The following is a 21199-nucleotide window of genomic DNA, read 5'->3' on the forward strand; positions in this document are numbered from 1 at the left end:
TTTGGCTATTCAGGGTCTTTTGTGGTTCCCTACAAATTTTTAGGATTGTCTGTTCTAGCTTTGAGAAGAATGCTGGTGTAATTTTGATTGGGATTGCATTGAATGTGTAGATTGCTTTGGGTAGTGTTGATACTTTAACAATATTTGTTCTTCTATGTCCGGTTCCACCCTGGCCAGCGGGGCGGTAAATCCTTGTGGGTCCGTTCCTGAGGGAGGGAGAGAGAAATAGGGCAGGAGGGAGATGCAGAGAGTGAGGCAAGTCAAGCGTTTTTGATCAAGCCCCCCCTTTATTAAGAAAAGAATCCACACCGAAATAGGATTTGGGGCGGGAAACTGACCCAGGTTGGTTGCCAGGTAACAGAGTCAAATGATTATTAGAAAAAGGGGAGACCAAAACTGAAACTCCGAACACAGCATCAAAAGGAGCGCCCAGACTTTTGTCTGCAATATTGGGCAGGGGAGGATTAACGCTACATAAACCCGAATGTGGTTGATCTTTTGTTCATTTTGGCTTTTCTCGTCTGGCCCAGTATGACTGTCTCCGATTCCTGGATCAGGAAATGCACTCTCCTAGCCTCCAGATGTAAATCTTGTTTTTTTGGTCGCTCCCTGGAGAGCGATATATCCTTGCCTGAGGCGGCCAAAACTCGGCAGCTCCCAACACTTTTCTAATTCATGAGCATGGAATATTTTTCCATTTCTTTGTATCTTCTTCAATTTTTTTCGTAAGTCTTCTATGGTTTTCAGCATATAGATCTTTTACATTCTTGGTTAAGTTTATCCCTAGGTATTTTATGGTTCTTGCAATTGTTTCTTTTTTTTTTTAATGTTTTATTTATTTTTGAGACAAAGAGAGACAGAGCATGAGTGGGGAGGGGCAGAGAGAGAGGGAGACACAGAATCGGAAGCAGGCTCCAGTCTCCAAGCTACCAGCACAGAGCCCAATGTGGGGCTCGAACCCATGAACTGTGAGATCATGATCTGAGCCAACGTCAGAGGCCCAACCGACTGAGCCACCCAGGTGCCCCATCTTGGTGCAGTTGTTAATGGGATCAATTTCTTGATTTCTCTCTCTATTGCTTCATTATTGGTGTATAGAAATGCAACCAATTTCTGTACATTGATTTTGTATCCTGTGACTTTGTAGCACTTTGTAGATTTTTGGTGGAATATTTCGGCTTTTCCATGTCATCTACAAAAAGTGAAAGTTTGATTCCTTCTTTGCCAATTTGGATGCTTTTTATTTCATTTTGTTGTCTGATTACTGAGGCTAAGACTTCTGACACTATTTTAAACAACAGTTGTGAGAGTGGACATCCCTGTCATGTTCCTCATCTCAGAGGGAAAGCTCTCCAGTTTTCCCCCATTGAGGATGATATTAGCTGTGGGCTTTCATATATGGCTTTTATGATGCAAGTGTTTGTTCCTTCAATCCAGACTTTCTTGAGAGTTTTTGTTAAGAAATGATGTGTATTTTATCAAATGCTTTTTCTGCATCTTCTATTAATGTGATGTATAACATTGATTGATTTGCAAATATTGAAGCAGGGCTACAACCCAGGAATGAATCCCACTTGACCATGGTGAATAATTCTTTTAATATACTTTTTAACTTGACTTGCTATTATCTTGTTGAGAATTGTTGCATTCATATTCATCAGGGATATTGGTTTGTAATTCTCCTTTTTTATGGGGTCTCTGGTTTGGGAATCAAAGTAGTGCTGGCTTTGTAGAATGCTGGAAGCTTTCTTTTTGTTTCTGTTTTTTGGAATAGCTTAAGAAGGATAGGTATTAACTCTGCTATAAATGTCTAATAGAATTCCCCAGGGAAGCCATCTGGCCAAGGCCTCTTATTGTTGGAAGATTTTTAATAACGAATTCAATTTCTTCACTGGTTATGGATCTGTTTAAATTTCCTATTTCTTCCCATTTGAGTTTTTGTATTGTGTGGGTGTCTAGGAATTTGTCCATTTCTTCCAGGTTGCCCAGTTTGTTGACATATAATTTTTCATAGTATTCTCTAATAATTTTTTGTATTTCTGTGGTGTTGGGTGTGATCTGTCTTTTTCCATTTGTGATTTTATCTATTTGGGTCCTCTCTCTTTTCTTTTTGAGAAGTCTGGCTAGGGATCATCAATTTTTTTGTTATTTCAAAAAAAAACAGTTCTTAGTTTCATTCTTAGTTTCATTTCTACTGATTTTGGGGGGGGGGGTGGATTCTGTATTTATTATTTATCTTCTTTTGCTGGCCTTGGGGTTCTTTGCTGTTCTACTTCTAGTTCCTTTAGATATGCTGTTAGATTTTGTATTTGGGATTTTTCTTGTTTCTTGAGGTAGGCCTGGACTGTAATGTATTTTCCTCTTAGGACTGCCTTTCCTGCATCCCAAAGAGTTTGGACTGTCATCTTTTCATTCTTTTATATTTATTGAGGGCTGTTTTGTGACCTAGTATGTGATCTATCCTGAAGAATATTCCATGTGCGCTCAAAAAGAATGTGTATTCTGTTGCTTTTGGACAAACAGACAAACACATAGGGAACAGAAGCACACAAACACACGGACAAATCAAACAAACAAATTTAAAGGGAGAAAGAAAGAGAATAAAAGGAAGGGAGAGGAAAGAGAAGAAAAGAAGAGAAGAGAAGAAAAAAATAAAGGGGGTCACAGACAACAAAGGACAATGGACCATCTAAAAGCATATAAGCAGTTGAGGGAAGAGATAAGGATGAGATAAGGGAGAATATATCTGGCTGGCAAGAGAAAAAAAAAAAGAGGGAGAAAGGAAAAAGAAACTTAAGAGTAAAAATTTAAAAAATTTAAAAAAGAGTAAAAAGGTAATAATAGTAAAAAATAAGTACAAAAAAAGCAGCAGCTCCCCCTAGTGGATAGGCGTGTTTTGATGTAGGCAGGTCTTGGGGTCTGCTCTTGGAGGCTCCACCTTGGTGATGGAGAGTAGAATGGTGGCACCCAGTAGCTCCACTGGAACTAATCACTGCAAGCCACTCTTATGAGTCCATCTCCTTGTGCCGTGGGTGAGCCAAGCTGTATTTTCCAGGCCTCCCTCTCTTCCAAATCCTAGTCCATGTGCTTTTATGCTACCACAGATAAGATGTACTGGCTTTGGGGGCTTCATAGCTGGGATCTTGTAGGGGGAGGGGCAGTTTCTCTTGGTGCTTGCTGGGATTTGCGCTGCCACTGCCAGAGGCGAGGTGCGCTGCAGGAGGTGAAGTGCACGCCCCAGCAGCTGCCACCACCATCTCCCAGCCGGAATCACGTAGGGGGAGGGAGCAGATTCTCTTGGCGCCAGCTGGGATTCATGCTGCTGCTTCCTGAAGCGTGGTGCGCTGCCAGAAACAAGGTGCGTGCTCCCACAGCCCCAGTGTGTGTCCCCGCCGCCACTGCTGCCAACTCCCTGCCTGGATCGCATAGGGGCGGGGTCTATTTTTTCCTGGTGGCATCCGGGATTCGGGATTTGCGCAGCCAATGCCAGAGGCAAGATGTGCTGTGGAAACCAGGTGCCCCTAAAGCAGCCGCTGCCACCAACTCCCTGCCAGGATCACACAGGGGTGGGGGCTGATTTTTCTTTGTGCCACCCAGGTTCGGGATTCACACTGCCCAGTGGTTATATATGGAGTGAGAGTTTTTCTCTCTGTGCAGGGTTAAACGTTCTTTATCTCTTCTCTAGAGACAGCACTATGAATGTGTTCAGTTTTTCTTTCTCTTCCCTTTGTCTCTCAGAGGCTCCACGCGCTTTCCCTGTGTTGGGCTGGGGCTCCCACCTGCCCTTCTCCGGCTGTCTTGTTTTCCAGTCTCCCCAGTTCACACTCACTCACTCACTCAGGCATCTTTGAAGTTGTCTTCTTTCTGGAGTCTGTATTTTCTCCTTCCACTCTTGCAGATGAGAGTAATGTCCTTCTCAGTTCGATAGATGGGACAGAGGAAGTTTACAGAGCTCCCTTCTTCTCCGCTGTCTTGGCCTCTCCCCCTAGATGGATCTTATTTTTTAATCCATTCTGATACCCTGTGTCTTTCAATTGGAGCATTTAGTCCATTTAGATTCAGTGTTATTACTTAAAGATATAGATTTAATGTCATTGTTTTATATGTAGGTCTTCATGCTTGTGGTGATATCTCTGGTCCTTTGTAGTCTTTGCAGCATTCCATTCACAAGAGTCCCCCCTTAGGATCTCTTGCAGAGAGAACTCCTTTCTTTTTTATTTGTCTCAGAAAGCCTATATCTCTTACTCTATTTTAAATGATGGCCCTGCTAGATAAAGGATTCTTGACTGCATATTTTTCCTATTCAGCACGTTGAACATTTTCTGCCACTCCCTTCTCGCCTGCTATGTTTCAGTGAACATGTCTGCTACTACCCTTATGTGTCTTCTCTTGTAGGTTAAAGACCCATTTGTCCCTAGCTGCTTTCAGAATTCTCTGTTTACCTTTGTATTTTGCCAGTTTCACTATGATATGTCATGGAGAAGATTGATTTCTGTTAAATCTGAAAGGAGTTCCCTCTGCCTCCTGGATCTGGATGTTGGCTTCCTTCCCCAAATTAGGGAAGTTCTCAGCTATAATTTGTTCAAGTAAACCTTGTACCCCTTTCTCCTCTTTCTTCTTCTTCTGGAACTCCTATCATATGGATATTATTATGTTTAATTGAATCACTTAGTTTTCCAGTTCTCCCCTTGTGGTCTTAGCATTTCTTATCTTTTTCTTGGCTTCATCATTTTCCATAATTTTTTCTTCTGTTTTACTTATTCTCCCCTCTGCTTCTTCCATCTTTGCTGTCCTGCATCTAGTTTATTTTACGCTTCATTTTCAGTATTTCTTAATTTGCCGTGACTAGTTTTTAGTTCCTCGATCTTTGCAGCAATAGATTCTCTGCTGTCTTGTATGTTTTTTTCATGCCCAGCAATTAATCTTGTGACTATTATTCTAATTTCTTATGCAGATATATTGTTTATATCTGTTTTGAGCAATTCTCTAGCTGTCATTTCTCCTGGAATTTCTTCTGAGGAGAATTCTTCCATTTCATCATTTTGGCTAGTTTTCTGTCTCTTATATATTTTAATAGCTTGTTATGTGTCCACGCACTGCTGTATTAAAAAGAGGCCATACATTGTCCAGGGTCTGGCCCTTCAGGATGTGTTTTTGGAGTGTGTTATGTGCTGTTTGTTGTAACTCTGGTTACAACAGACTCATAGTAGTGGTTTGGACCTTCTACGAGGTGTGCTTTGATTTGTTTGTTGAGCTAACCCTGGAAAAAATATTCAAAAAGGGGGCTTGTGGTGGAAGAAACATTATCCCATACAAAGAGTGAGAAATAACAGGGGCAGGGAAAAAGAAAAGAAAAGAAAATTGACCAGGCAGAGAAACTGTATGGCTTAATACAGAGAAAGGGAGGAAAATAAAGAAAGAGATACAGAAGAGGTGTAAAAAGAATAGATTAATATGTCTGCCTAAATAATTCAACAACCAGAATAACCAGACTAGAAAAGGGAAGAAATAAGAGGAAGAAAAGGAAAACAAACAAACAAACAAACAAAAAATATATATATATATATATAAGAATTGACCAAGAATTAAATCAGAAAATGCAAAACTGCTGGGTGCCTTGGAACTGGTGGCTGCACTGATCTGGAGGAGGGGCTGTATTGTTGGTCAGTGTCAATCTGGCCCTAGTAGAAACTCAGTTACCAGGCATGGAGAGGCCTGGTTTGCTATAGGTGGGTCTGGCCTCCACTGTGGCCCCTTGTCAGTTCCCTGAAGCCCCACCTGTTGGTGATGGGGAGGAAAATGGCAACACCCCAGTCTTTCCTCTCTGGACTGGGTGTCCCAAAGTGCTCTATTCAGGCTGTCCTCACAGTGCTGTGTGGGCCCACGTGGGCTGGTTTTTTCCACTCCACAGTCTCCCATGCCTCCCAGGTGCTCGGCTGCAATTCAGACACCCTATCTTAAAAGATTCCCGCTCCACACTCCCTGGTTCCACGGTAGTGCCCCTCTGCCTAGCCAGCCAACAAAGGGCCTCTGTAGGGTGGATGCAAGTAAGGTCTTCTGGCATAATATATACTGATTACCCACATCCACAACCTTAATTTGACTGTTAAAAAAATCTTTTTTAATGTTTATTATTTTGAGAGAGAGCGAGAGAGAGAGAGAGAGGGAGAGAGAGAGAGAGAGAGAGAGTGTGTGTGTGTGTGTGTGTGTGTGTGTGTGAGCAAGGGAGGAACAGAAAGAGAGGGAGACACAAAATCCAAACGAGGCTCTAGGCCCTGAGCTGTTAACAAAGAGCCCAATGCAGGGCTCAAACTCATGGATGCGAGATCATGACCTGAGCCTAAGTCAGATGCTTAATTGACTAAGCCATTCAGGCACCTCCTTAATTCGACAGTTTTTTACAATACAGTATGTGTTTTATTTTTTGTTTATACCTTTCTGTGTATCTCTCTGTACTGTGTGTATGTGTGTGTGTTTTCAAGCCATTTGAAAGTAAGTGACAGATATAGTGATACCCTGCTCCTAAACGTTTCACAGACATCTTCTAAAAATAAATGCATCTTCTACCTAACCACAGTACTGCTGTAACACCTGAGAAACTTATTCGTAATTACCTAATGCTGCCGAATAGTCAGACTTTATTTACATCTTTCTTTCTATAATTTTTCAAAAATGTCTTAGATGGCAAATTTCTTGGAACTAGGATCCAGCTAAGGGTGTTGTTTTGAACTATCAGTGCTCTTCTGGTGGCAGAAAACAGCTGCTTTATTGTGCTCAAGGAACCTGTGGGTCAGGGGTTCAGACAAGATATGGGGCAGATGGCCTGCCTCTTCTCCACATCACTGGGGTTGGGGAGACTGGACAGCTGTGGTGACCCGGAAGCCAGGGCTGGAATCATCTGGGGGCTCATCTCCATGGGTCTGGGAGGGAGTGTCACAAAGAGGCATTCAGGTAGCCAGTGTTCCAGGAGGGCCACAAGGCAAGCACAAGGCTTCTAATCTCAGAAATGACTCCATATCACCTCTACCCAGATCATGCAAGGCACAGGGAGGGACATGGGCTCATCTGGGCAGTGAGTGTCCAGTTCATACTACAGAAGGGGTTGTGGGATGAGAGATGCCATTGAAGCCGTCTTTGGAAAATATGGTCTCCCTGCTGCAATGTGTCTTTAGTCTTTTTAACCTGGAACACCTGATACACTCCCAAAGCTCTCTGTTTGCAGAGACCTGGCAGTTGTTTTGTAGGCCATCCCCCATTCTGGGTCTGTCCAGCTGTTTCCTGATAGTGTCATTCATTCGGCTTCTCTGCCCCTTATGCATCTTATAAACTGGAAACTAGGCCTAAAGACATGATCACATTCAGAGTAAGCATATGCAGAACAGACATCCATTTCTTTTAAAATGTGATTAGGAGATAACTGCTAGTGTCTCATTTGCCTTCTACAATAAAACTCAGATGAGTGCAAGTTAGAATTAAGAAGATGGTGGCTCAGTCAGCTAAACATCTAACTCCTGATTTCGGCTCAGGTCATGATCCCATGGTTAGTGAATTCTAGCCCCACATTGAGCTCTGTGCTGACAGCCCATAGCCTGCCTGGGATTCTCTCTCCCTCTCTCTCTGCCCCTCCCCTCCTCATGTTCCACTCCTCCCTCATCAAAATAAACAAACTAACTTTGGGGGGAAAATGAATTAAGGAGGTGATGGACACAGACACCAAGAGACAGTGGGCTCCCCACTCTTCCAGTGGGATGCCCTGAGGGGGACACAGCAGGACCTGAGTGAAGTTCTGATCACAGGTATCTCCTGAGCCTAGTCACAAAGAACATCAGACAGGCCTCAAATGAGGAATTGTTGAAAGGGAGAGGAGGGGAAGTATTGTATCTGTCAGAATTTTCAGTGTTCTACATGGCAGAGGCTATGGAAACATCTCAAATTCAAGGAGGCTAAAACAGCCTGACATAAAAAGGCGCTACCCGAGCTGGACCAGAAGGGGTGCTCCAAGGGTCATAAGTGGGCCAGTTGACAAGACCGGGATGCAGGTGGTGTGATTCTTGTCCTGAAGCCAGAGGTGCATGGCAGTCATGTGAAAATACACTCACCTCCTTAGGAAACACGTAGCACAGGGCCATGGCCAAGAAAACCATCTCATGTGTGTGTACGCATGTGTGCATATACATGCAGAGAGTGCCAGCCACAAATCACATAGGGAAAGCCTGTCAGCTGGTGAGCCTGGGTGAAAGGCACATGGATGTTCTCTGTAATAGCCTTGCACCTGTTGTATGAGATTGAAATTATTTTCCAAAGACTAAATACTAAAAGTAAACAGAAACAAATTAGCTGAAGGAAGATTCCATTTCTGGCTGTTAAAAATATCAGGCTGAAGTAATATAACAGTGCATGTTAACTTTACTGGAATTAAAATTTTTTAAATCATAAAGACGAACCATTATGAAAAAAAATCAAGGCTGTTCTCAGAAAGTAGGATGAATGCCGATACTGAAAAATAACTTTAAGTTTTATGATAAAATGTAATATCCATGCCAGACGCAACAACCATGAACTTATGATGTATTGACAATACCTTTTTACCCTCAGTTTTGAGGTTTTAACGACAGGATGAGGTGACAGTCTGTTTACAGAGAACAGAAGGAGCAATAATCATGAGAAAAATGTGTGAACTCTCTAAGCTTGAATAATCCAAATTGAAACAACTTCAAGGTTCCATCATCTGCTTCTCAAATCCTCAAAAACATAAAAATGAAATGGTTGTTAGCACAGCCCTGGGGAGAATGGTGTGTGTGTGTGTTGCCAGTAGTGCTGAAAATAGGTTCAGAGAACCCCGCTCTGCCAACACCCAGAGCCGCTGGCAGTCGGCCTCGAGAGCGGACTGCTGTGAGAAAAAGAGCAAATAAGCAGAAATGTGATTTATATGAAGATATTTACAACAAATAGTTGAAAGTAACTGGCGTTTCCATGGGGAGAGACTTATAGGGGCAACATTCTAGTTGCTGGTCCAGCTCATGGTGTGTTCACTTATCTACCAAGTGGGCATCTGTTGTGCATCCACTGCCCAACAGACAGTGGATAGTGGGAAAAAGCAGAATATACAATTTAATCATTACTTGCACGCTAGTGAAAGATATGTTTAGGTGTTTAATGACAAAGATCAGATTATGATCTGAGCCGACTCTGAGATTCATTTACTTCAAGTTTAATTAGGTGTTTTTCTTCAGAATACTTAAATACTTCAGAATACTTAATAATAATTGGAAAGAAGTGACAAAAATATGGAAGATCTTCAGAGCTGTAGTTTGGATGTTCTGGATGTAACCACCTCTGATGGTTGAGATAGGTCTCATTTCCTCAAGGGAGTGGAGTAAGTGTTTGCATCCTAGGCACTATGGCCATTTGGGGTGGGATCAGTCATGCACAGGAGGATGCTGAGCACCTCCACCACTAGATGCCATAGCCATCCCCTCCCCAGCTCTGATAACCAGCAGTGTCTCCAGACATTGGCCAGATGTTCCTTGTGGAACAAAATTGGCCCTGATTGAGAACCACTGGAATGATCTGAATTTAGCTGCTGATTTAAAAAAAAATAACTTGTCTATATTTTAACCCTTTCTGCTCTAGAATCAGAAATGCAAGGATGAAGTGTCCCAGCTCAATACCAAAGTCTTTCAGCTAGGAGAGGAGGCCTCTATCCACCAGGCCCAAGACGAGAAGAACTGCATCAACATTCAGCTGTTAACACAGAGACTGGAGGAGGCCAGGCACCAGGAGGAGCTGCAGGTGAGTGGTATAAAACATTAAGAACAGCCTTATAATGCTTAGAGTAATTATAGTAATTATATACCTTACCCCTCAGGTAAAAAGGGGAACTTAACAAGTACATGCTCTGGAAAATTTGTAGACTTCAGCTTTGCAAATTCTCAATATCTAAAAAAAGTAGCAGAAAGGGATTAAATCCTGATGTTAAGAGAATAAATTGGTAGACCTCTCTGGAGGACATTTGGGCAAAATATAGATCAAGCACCTTAAGAATGTCAGTATGCTCTGACTTTATAATTCTACTTATGGGAATTTTATCTGAGCATCATGGACAGACTTAGCTGGAAGTGTTTTCATTGCCGTGGTATTTATAATAGCAAGACAGAATTGGAATCAGCTTGAATCATCAATAATGCTGAATGAGTAAGTAGATTATGGTGCAGTCACTGAAAATCATGTTTTCTGGGGCACCTGGGTGGCTCAGTCAGTTGAGCGTCCGACTTCGGCTCAGGTCATGGACTCAAAGTTCATGGGTTCGAGCTCTGCGTCGGGCTCTGTGCTGACAGCTTAGAGCCTGGAGCCTCCTTCTGATTCTGTGTGTCCCTCTCTCTCTGCCCCTCCCCTGTTCATGATGTGTCTCTCTCTATCTCTCAAAAATATATAAATGTTAAAAAAATAATAACAAAAAAAATCATGTTTTCCAATATTTAATGTCATGGGGAAATGCTCAAAATATAATGAGAAAAGCACAACATATGATGCTGTACCAGTCTTATCGATAGAGACACATGTATGGAAAAAGGATTGAGAGCACAGCACAATGTTGGGATCATGGGTCATTTAAATTTTGTCATTTTTGCTTTTCTGTAAATTTCTGAAATTTCTGCATTAAACATGTATCAGACTGATAGGGTGCCTCGGTGGCTCCATTAAATGTTCGACTCAATTTTGGCTCATGTCGTGATCTCCCAGTTCATGAGATTGAGCCCCCATTGGGTTCCTGTGTTGATGGTGGAGCCTGCTTGGGATTCTCTGTCTGTCTGTCTGTCTCTCTCTCTCTCCCGCTCTCTCCTTTCTTTTCCTTCCCTCTCCCTCTTCTCCTCCCTCTTGCTTATTTGCACTCTCTCTCTCAAAATAAATAAATTTAAATAAATAAACATGTAACAGACTGCTGAGATATTCTTGTACTTGTGAAACTAATTTTTTCTAAACAGAACGAGCAAATCCAAAAACTTGAACTTGAACTTGAACACATGAATCAGGAATGTCAGAGCCTGAGACTGTCACAATCACAACTGAGAGAGACCCTTGAAGAAAGTCAAAACCAGGTGGGTGTACATAATGGCCAGTGGCTGGGAGGAAAGTCAACACAGTTTAGCACTGACAGAGCCTTGCCAGGACTAGTCTGGTCCAGAGATGTTATTGGGCTGCCCTGAAGTTACACAGCTGGTTTGGCACTTACGAGGCCTGGGACTGAAGTCAAGCCTAGTCCAGGGTTGGTTGACTCTGAGCAGGCCATGGGCAGAGCTGTGCTTCTGTTTATGCACAGGGGAAGGAGGCTGATAATCAGTGCTTTTGGCTGCACCAGTTGCAGAAGAGAAGAGCAAAGGAGAGCTGTGGGTGGCCTCTGAGGAGGAGGGTGTCGTCAGATCCGAGGACATGAGGTGGAATAGTCCTTGGAGTTAGCAAGCTCAGTGTGCCTGTCTTGTACCCACACAGGCTTATGTATGCACAGGAGCCCTGAAATTGCACACACATGTGGGTGTCAAGCTCTTGCCTCCCACTTTCTCTACTGCTCCAGCATTTATCAAGTGTACCAGGCTCTAAAGGTGCAGAGTTAGGGAGGTGGAGAGCTTGCAGTCTGAGACAAGTAGATATGAGCAGGACAGGCCAAGCAGGGATGTCAGGGATGTCCTGACAGCATGGAGTGCAGAGACCTGAGAGAGGAAGAGAAGGATGAGAGAATGGCAGATGTGTGATAGCCCAGTGTGGACTTAGATGTGTGTTGCACTTAGAGGGCTGGGGGCTACAGGAAGAAAAGACGGGCCATGGGAGAAGCCTCCCAAGCAGTGTGGAAGAGGTCTCTAACCCACTGGCATGTGACCCAGGGCCCACCTGCATGCCTCCCTCCTCTGAGCCTCTTTACAGACTCCCTGCCTGGCCCCTGACTCCACAGCTAGACTTGGCTATGGGATCCCCCTACATACCCATAGCCTTATGATGTGCTGTTGGGGACTTCTGTGGGCTCTCAGCCTTCCCACTGCAAACAAGTGCTCTCCCAGGGGTGCCTCTGGGTATTTGGGGGTTCCCTTCTCTGTTTTTAAGTCTGAAAGGAACCTTGAGAAATTGCATTGACCAGCTTGAGCCCAGGAGACAGCAGTCAGCCTTTGTCCTGGGCAAAAGGGACCTTACCTAAACAGTCCTCCTGTGATGTGAGCTGGTTCCCCCTTGTTATTTAGAAGAGGAACCCCAAAAACCACACTGATGAAAGTTAACATGAGGGTCATAAGAGGAGCCTGCAGGGTACTTAAGGATGCTCTGGACAAGCCATGATAGAGTGGATGTGGCACCACGCAGGAGAAGCCAGTGTTGTCACTAGCACAGTTGTGGGTGATTTCGAGGAGGAGCACCCATGAGGTCAAAGAGGGCAGATAGGGGCAGGTATGAGCAAGGGAGCAGCTCAGGTGGGGCCAGGAGAGGTCCTGGCAGAGGGACTTCACACAGCTCAGAGGGTGAGGTGTACGGGAGCACAATGCTGTATGTATCACATGTCCCTGGGTATGGAATGCCCATCTTGGTTTGTATTGTAACACATCAAACCACCCCCAAACTTGGTAGCTTCTAGCACTGTTCATCATTATCCTTCATGGTCTGTGGGTTCACTGGTGCAGCTGGGCTGTTTTCACTTAAGATCTTGGGGCCATTACAATCAAATGAGGTTGGGGTAGCGTCATCTGAATGCACAGCTGGATCAGATGTTTGAGAGGCCTTGGCTCCCAGGGCTGGCATGTGGTGTTGGCTGGTAGCTGGTGGCTCAGTGGTACTCTCAGCTGGAGCACCCATACCTGGCCTCTTGGTGGCATGGGGCTGTCTGAGCATAGCAGTGCAGTTTTGAGAAGAGGTGACCAAACACCCTTGAGGAGCGTACAGAACCTGCCAATCTTCTTAGGAGTGTATTAGGGCATTCCAGAACATCACTCCCCTGACATTTTCTTGATCTAGCTTGGATTCAAAGGGAGGGCACAGAGCCTACCTGTCCATGAGGAGAGAACACAGTCCTCACTTATCCATGTGGGGACCATACAGAGCCCACCTCTCAATGAGGGGAGGGCACAGAGCCCACCTGTCCATGGGGGGAGGACATAGTCCTCACCTCTCAATGCAAGGAGAGCACAGCTCCCATCCCACAAGGGGCAGGAACAGGAGCCTATGAGCACAGGTGGGAGCAGCTGATGGCTGAGGTGGCTCACTTCCATGCCCCTGCTCCCAGAAGACAATGGCCTTTATTTACTGGCTGTGGGCAGCCCCAGTGCTCTCTGGGGACATCCTTCTCTTGTCATGTGATAGTAGAGCTGGGGTCCCCAGAGCTGACCCAGGCTCCAGCCAGAGTCTCAGTTCTGCAAGGAGGGAGATGAGGAGGGCTTGGGAGGAATTCAGCTGGGATGGCCACAGGGTAGGGCCAAAGACACAGACCTCCCGCTAGGCCACACAGTGGCCTCCCCCCAGAAGCTTCCACCAGGCATCAGTGTTCAGAGCAGAGTGGATAGCAGCAAGAAGTGTGGGAACAGTGTGTTCTAAGAAAGAGGGGCATCAGGGTGTTGGGAAGCATTGTCAGAGACCAAGAACACCTTTGGGATGGGTGGGCATTCTGTCATGGAGTCACAAGGGCCTGGGCTGGGGCTCAACTTCCACCTGGGATGTCTGCAGGATGGCTGAAGTGTGAAAGTCAGGAGGGGACTATGTTTATGGGGGAGGTTTGTTCTCCCCTCTCTCTTCTCTGTCCCTTTTTCTCAAGATTCCCAGACCAAGTTCCAATGTGCAATTATCAAACACCAGCAAGGTGTCTGAGAATTCAACTCTATTCTGACACTATCTGCCTGGAGACAGCATCAGACCCCACAGTTAAGGGTTAAGGGTTTAGTCATACAACATTTCTCCACAGCCCCATCTCTGAATCCACATACATGCCCCAGGGTGTTAGCTGTGCTTTTGACCAGCCAGCTACAGACTGGATGTTTCAACCACTTCCTCCTGAGGTTTGACTAATTTGCTAGAGTGGATCACAGAACTCAGAGAAACACTTAACATTTTCCAGTTCATTAAAGACTATGATAAAAAGGGACTCCTGGGTGGCTCAGTCAGTTAAGCATCTGACTGACTCAGGTCATGATTTCACAGTTTGTGAGTTCAAGCCCTGTGTCCAGCTCTGTGCTGACAGCTTGGAACCTAGAGCCTACTTCAGATTCTGTGTCTCCCTCTCTCTCTGCCCCTCCCCTGCTCATGCTCTGTCTCTCAAAAATAAATAAACATTAAAAAAAAGAAGCAGCAGCAGCTCACAAAGCAGAGCACTTATTTAAAAAAAAAAAAAAAAAGGATGTGATAGAGGAAAGAAATCAATAACCAGAGGAAGAGATACATAAGGTGAGGTCTCAAATATCTGTCTTCATGGAGCTTGAGCCCCAACCTGGTGGTACATGGAAATGTTCCTGTTCCTCAAGCATAGAAGCTCTCCAAAACAGGGACCAAATAGCTGTCCTCTTCGGTTTTTATGGAGGCTTCATTATATAGGCATGACTAAGTCATTGGCCACTGGCTGAGTCAGCCTCCAGCCCCTCTTCCCTCCTGAGAGGTTTAGGGCTAGGACTGAAAGTTCCAAGCCTTAATCACATGGTTGGCCCTCCTGGCAGCCAGCCCCTGCCCTTGGGTGCACTTCAAAAATCACCTTCAAAACCAGACACCTATTTCACCTCTGTGGCTCTGAAGCATTTTTAGGATCTGTGGATGAAGACCAGATATCTCTGAAAAATGTATTTTTGTCATCTGATCTTATAAATCATTATATTACACTCTTCCAAAAGAGCATAGTAGCTGTCCTAGAGACTGTGTGTAGGTGTGTTTCTCTGGGATGACTCCTGTCCTAAGAAAAGCCACACATAATGGTGATGACATGGCCTTCTAAAACAGCCCCCCAGAGACGCATAAGGACACAGCAATCTGCGGTCTACAGCCTCACTGTTGCTCTTGACTAGCCATAGCTGGCACCTTCCCTGTCTCTGGCCACCTCAGACCTAACTGTGACCCTTAATGGAGCTGCCTTCCTCTCCCACCTGTGCGGCCTCAGAGGTGTGTGAGGGCTGATGCAAGTTCTTTTAGGGTGCCAAGGAAATTCCATGTATTCTAGGCGAAACCTCCAGAATCAAAGTGATTTAAATAGTGTTTAATAAAAGGATTGGCCAAATTACTCACAACTCCAGTGAAATCTTGCCATCCTCTGTGGTTGGGGAGCCAGAGGTTAAGGTGGTTCTGCATCTGTTGTCAGGGTCCCTTTGGCCCTCATCATATGTTCCGTTGCTCTCTGTAGCCCTGACCTCAGCTGTCTCAGGAGTCTGGGCTCTCTGCTTAAAGGAAAATCACCATGCATGACCTGCATGGATTATAATTGTTAAATAGACTCCATGAAGTTTGCTAAAAAGTAAACTGAACAGAGTATAGCATGATTCTCCCATAGGTGTAGCAGGAAGCCGCAGTGTCACCATTTTGAGAGTACAGACTTGAGTCTTCCTGACTGACTCTGTGTAGGAGCTCTGGCTAAACCAGTTTGCCGGTTAGAATACAAATGAATGGGTTCTTTATGAACCTCACATGTAGCTGCAGATGCAGAGACTAAGGAGTAGGGATGCCTTATTTGCCCTTCCAGTTGTAGGGTATCTGAACCATGGAGTTTTGTTTATCTGGTAATGACCCCGTAGCTTTCAGCAATCACACTAGCACTATCATGGCCTTCTCCCTGGTGCAGCTGCATGGAGCTAACCTGAGGCTAAGGCTTACACAGTCCCAGAACTCAGAGGAGGTCCACCAGCTGCAGGAACAGATGCAGTGGATGGTGCCTCAGGATCGCATGGCCAAGCTCCAGCACCTACTGGAAGAGGAGTGGCAGGTGGCTCAGCGGCTCTGTGACAAGTGCATTCTCCAGAAGGAGAAGGGGAGGCAGCTGGAAACACAGTGGGTGAGTGGGGACAAGGGCCCTGAGACCCACCTGATGGTGCCAGGGGTGGTGAGATTGGATCACTGATCACTCAACCAAAAACTGCCATCCCAGCTCATAGAAGTCTGGTTATACTGCAGCTGCAGGCACTTGATTTTCACTGTGAACAATGTGGGACAATACCAGGGGCCAAAGATCAGGGACACCAAGTGCATTGGGGAAGGCCTCTCCCACCCCCCTCAGAATGATGAGCCAGCTGACTCAAAAAGTCTCTCCGACATGGGAGCTAAGGGTCCATCCAGTTTGTCTTTGGGAGCTGCACATGTCTGTGGTATGCCACCTGGCTAAATGTTAGGGTCAAAACTGCTTACGGGGCCAAAAATGTGGGGATTGAGAGGGCATGAGGGAAGCTGTGGGTGGTGGTCCCACCCATGTAGCCCTGTGGAAGCACAGACCCTGTGTGCCAATTCTCTGGATTTCAAAGGAAAGCCAGAAACTAGATTTTTACAGAAACATTCCCAGTTTCCAAATGATGCATCTAATTTAAAAAGAACCTTAAACCATTTTTCAGACTGAAGAAAATCTAGCCACAGGCACACAAAGACTGCAAAAGTTATCTATTTGGGTGTACACTGATCTAGGTACCAGAGATACAGAAACAGACACACATGGCAAATCCTGTGGCCTCCTGGAGCCTATATTCTAGTGTGGTAAAGAGAGAAATGAAAACATGGTCATGAGGACAGCATGTCAGATGGTGATGAGTTGATGAGTGCTATGGAGTGGTGCCCAGGGAAGGCCTCACCAACTTGTTACTTGAACCAAGACTTCCAGGAGATGAGGGAGCAAGCCATTCACTTATCTGGGGAGAGTGCTACAAGTAGCAGGAGCAGCATGTGCAAATGCCCTGAGGTGGTAATGTACTTGGCATATTTAAGGATAGCAAAGATGAGAGGGAGGCAGGAGGAGAGGGGTGGCACACACTTGGGGACCCTGGCTGTGCACAAGGCACTACATGAGGCATCCAGAGTAATAGAAACAGAGTTGCTGCCTTAAAAGACAGAGGACACTGTGGCTCAGGGCATGAACTGCCAAGATTGGGATCCAGGCACCAACATCTCCCAGCTGAGAGCAACCTTGGCCAGTTAACTTTTCTTTACTTCAGTTTCCTCACCTGTAAGAGTTAGGTGCCAGTGGTCCCCACTCAGGACATCAATATGAGGCATACGTGAGTTGGCACTTGTAAAATGCTTGAATAGTCTAGCATGTGTGTATCCTACTTAAGTGTTTAATTTAAAAGGCTGGGGAGCGCTTGGGTGGCTCAGTTGATTAAGCGTCTGACTTCGGCTCAGGTCATGATCTTGCAGTTCGTGAGTTCAAGCCCTGCATTGGGCTCTGTGCTGACAGCTCAGAGCCTGGAGCCTGCTTCAGAGTTTGTGTCTCCCTCTCCCTCTGCCCCTCACCCACACACACTCTGTCTCTCTCAAAAATAAGTAAACATTAAAATAATAATAATAAAAGACTGAGGAAACAACTGCATCCTGAAATGTCACAGTGTAGTTCATGAGGAAATGTTGGGGCTGGAGGGTATGGAGATAGGAACCCGAGGACAGGGGGTACTTCTATGAGGAAGAAATTGGAGCAAGACTCAAAAGGTCAGTAAGATTCAGTGTTTATGAAGCATAAATTCTAATGAAGAATAACCTTTCAGCATTGTGCAAAGAATGTTAAACAGGAGATAAGTTCAGCCATGATAGAATATTAAAAATAAAAACAAAGAAATTTAATCAAAAATCCTTTAGAAATACTCAGTAACACATTTGGGGAAACTCACTCTGGAGTTATGATTAAATGTCCAGGAAAGCATTCTGCTAATTCTCGAACTACAAAGAGCAGCATCAGTTTTGTGGCAGAACATTGTGTCTGTTACTCTGTGCAGGTCAAAGGCTCTCTCAGTCCCTCTCAGATATGTATGTTTTAACTAATTTCCATTCTGAAATAAGTAAGCCGGAGATGATTCTTTTTGAAATGTAAACTATTGATCTGTAATCTTTTGTGGCAGGAAGAACGTGAAAAGGAGCTGAAAGACACTGAGGAGCAGGTGGAAAAGGTGGGAAGGGTTCTGAAGAACGTGGACATTCTCCTCCAAGAGAAAGTAGCTGAACTGAAAGAGCAGGTCAGCGATGGACATTTTTCATCACTACACGCACTTTCTGAATTTTTTTGTTTTATGAGTGTTCAAATAGCTAATCCAAGGGGAGACTGTCCTCATAGAACACAGAGAGCCCTCATGTTTTTTTGGAACCACTGAACCTGGGACTTCTTCTAAACTTTAAGAATCTGAATATACAAATTTTTTTTCAGAGGATTAACAGTTAAAAGCAATCAGTAGAAAAACTGATTTTGTTAAATATATTCCCTACACTGTATTTGTATAGTGTATTTATTTTGTTGTTGGGAATTGTTTTAAGGTACATTTGAGAGGTGTCACATAATCTCAGAAGGGATGTTCATTTATTCATTCATTTATTCAGTCACTGGGCAGATACTTCCGAGCACCTGTCATACGTCACAACATTCCTTGTTCTAGGAAGACTGAGATGGGCCCTCCTGGGCCTTAGGTTCTGGTGGTAGAGACAATAACAAGATAAATGACCTCAGGTGATGAGAAATGCTCCCTCTCAAGAAGAGAAGATGGGTCATGGTGGGAATGGTTGGGGACCACTCTGAAGATCTGGCATGGGAGCAGACACCAGTGACAGCCATGGAAAAGTCTGGCTCTGCCCCTCAGTGGAGGCCAGGCTAGTGTTTTGGAAGAGATAAGTGCTCATGTGCTGGGATTGTCCTATGCAGTGTCAGGCTGAATGCCTGTAGCACCTCCAGTCCATGGGACAGTCATAAAAGGGCGCCCATATGTTTCCCCATGTGCTAGGGGACATGCCAGAACCCCAAGCAGCAGGGGCATCCAGGCAGAGGAGCAGTGCAGGCACATGTCCTTAAGATGGGACCAAGCGGAGCATGTTGGCAGCCTGGGAGCCTCCCAGGGAGGTGGTTGTAGCTACTGTGAGCTGATGGGTGGGTGCGGGTGGGCAGGATCCCCTCAATGGGAGGAGTTTGGATTTTATTGTATTTATTAATTTTTTTAATGTTTATTCTTGAGAGAGAGAGAGACAGAGAGACAGAGCATGAGTTGGGGAGGGACAGAGAGAGAGGGAGACATGGAATCTGAAGCAGACTCCAGGCTCTAAGCTGTCAGCACAGAGCATGACACAGGGCTCAAACTCATAATAAACCATGGGATCATGACCTGAGCTGAAGTTAGACGCTTAACCGACTAAGCCACCCAGGTTCCCTAGATTTTATTTTATCTCTTTTGGCAGTTAGAAGCCATCTGAAGATTTTAAGCAAGAGCAGGATATGGTATATATTTTTAGATAAATCACTCTGGGGGAAAAAGGAAAAATTTGGACTCTAATAGGGTGCAAAGACCAAAAAAAGAAGGCCAAAGCTATTCTGCTTGATGAAAGCCCACAGTCAAATTTTGCCAGCAAGGTCAATCAGTAAGAACTGTTGGCTGGGCAGACAGCATGGAGTGTGCTGGGAGGGGGAGGCAAGGCTAGAATGAAGCAGGAGACTGAGAAATGGCTCAGCCAAACACCAGCTACTCCAGAATAGTTCTGTTCAGAGCCAGAAGAAATTAAGTGTGAGAATCTGCAGAAACATTTCCATTACAGTAATCCAGTATGTTTAGAGGGCTCCTGAACTGAGCCCAAACAGGCTGAAACATCTGGGCCATCTCTTGTTCTCAGGGAGGTGGGAGGTCCCAGTGGGAGTTACACACCCTTCCTTGACCACCCTCCTGGCTTTGCAGCTCCCTCCCTGCCATCCACTGATTCTCTAAGTGTCACAGACACTCAGCAACCCCCCCACCCCTTGCCCTGTGGTCATTCTCTTGCACAAACCCACAATTTGCTCCCTCTTGCCTGGCAGATCCTCAGTCTTGGTTAAATCCTGTGGCTCCTGCACACCTGCCCCTGTGCAGTGAGGTCCTGTCCACAGCCCTATGCCCACCCCACCTCAGAACTAGCTTGTGCTCTAGCCAAGGGAACCAGCCATCTGTGGCTGTGCATGTGCCACTGTGCTCAGACCCTCCCTTCTCCCAGGCTCTCACTGCTGCCTAAATCCAAAGTTAAAGGAGCCCTGATCCAGCCTCTGCTCTTCTTGACTGAAGTACCTACAGAGGGTTGTCTGGATACCCTCACCTGCTTTCTCTTGAGTTCACTCATGTCACTGGCTGAGGTCCAAAATGTTGGGGTTGTGGTGGATGCCTCCACAGTGTCCCCAGTGAACCTGCCAGCTTGGCCTCCAGAAGGGATGCAGAACCCAGTCTCTTCTTGCTCCCACACTCATCCTCTGTGCCCTACAGTGCCCTTGTTTCCTCCTGGGTTATGTTCTCGGTGCAGGAGTGGCAGCAGTGCTTTCCTAACATGGTTGAGGTGCTGCCCCCTCGACTCGGAGCCCTCCAGGCCCTCCACAGCCCTCAGAGTACCAACCAGAGTTCCTACAGAGGCCTCCAAGGCCCTATGGATTCTAGTTGCTCCCACCCCTCGGTGCCACCCAGCCAATGTGGCAGTTCTAATTTCCTTTCAGTGGGCCTCTCACCACCATGCCCCCTAGCCCCAGGCCTCTGGCCATTCCAGCCACCCCCAGCCTGGCAGGTCTCTGGCCCTTTGCACCTGTTCTTCCTTTACCTGGAATGCTCATGTCCAGGCAGGCTCAGTGCTCCTTCCCCTGCTTTATTTCAGATCTCTGTTCAAATGTTAACAGAGAAGCCTTCCTTGTTTACAGCAACCAAAATAGAAAACCCCTCCTCAGCTGTCTGTCCCCTCCCAGTGAAACCAGTAATCAGAGGGTTAATGGTATGAGTAAGTCAGCTGCAAGTTTTCACTCAGATCTTTTTTGTTTGCCTGTAAACATCCTGACTCTTTTTTTTTTTTACATTTATTTATTTTTTAGAGACAGAGAGAGACAGAGCACAAGTAGGGGATGGGCAGAGAAAGAGACACAGAATCCGAAGCAGGCTCCAGGATCTGAGCTGTCAGCATAGAGCCTGACGCAGGGCTCGAACTCACAAATGATGAGATCATGACCTGAGCAGAAGTCGGATGCTTAACTGACTGAGACACCCAGGCACCCCTCCCCAGCTCTTCTTGTGGGAGGCAG

The 21199-nt window shown here is 45.5% G+C and overlaps 1 protein-coding gene across 1 annotated transcript in view; it reads left to right on the forward strand.

The window, feature by feature from the left end:
- NINL (ninein like) overlaps positions 1-21199 on the forward strand; it is a 239084-nt gene that overhangs the window by 206084 nt on the left and 11801 nt on the right. Inside the window, exons 20-23 of the mRNA XM_029918717.1 lie at positions 9634-9792; positions 10986-11099; positions 15788-15997; positions 18039-18152. Of these exons, the coding sequence (XP_029774577.1) occupies positions 9634-9792; positions 10986-11099; positions 15788-15997; positions 18039-18152 (597 nt within the window). The remainder of the gene's footprint in view (positions 1-9633; positions 9793-10985; positions 11100-15787; positions 15998-18038; positions 18153-21199) is intronic.

This window comes from Suricata suricatta, chromosome 12, assembly GCF_006229205.1.
Source record: "Suricata suricatta isolate VVHF042 chromosome 12, meerkat_22Aug2017_6uvM2_HiC, whole genome shotgun sequence".
Classification (NCBI taxonomy): Eukaryota; Metazoa; Chordata; class Mammalia; order Carnivora; family Herpestidae; genus Suricata; species Suricata suricatta.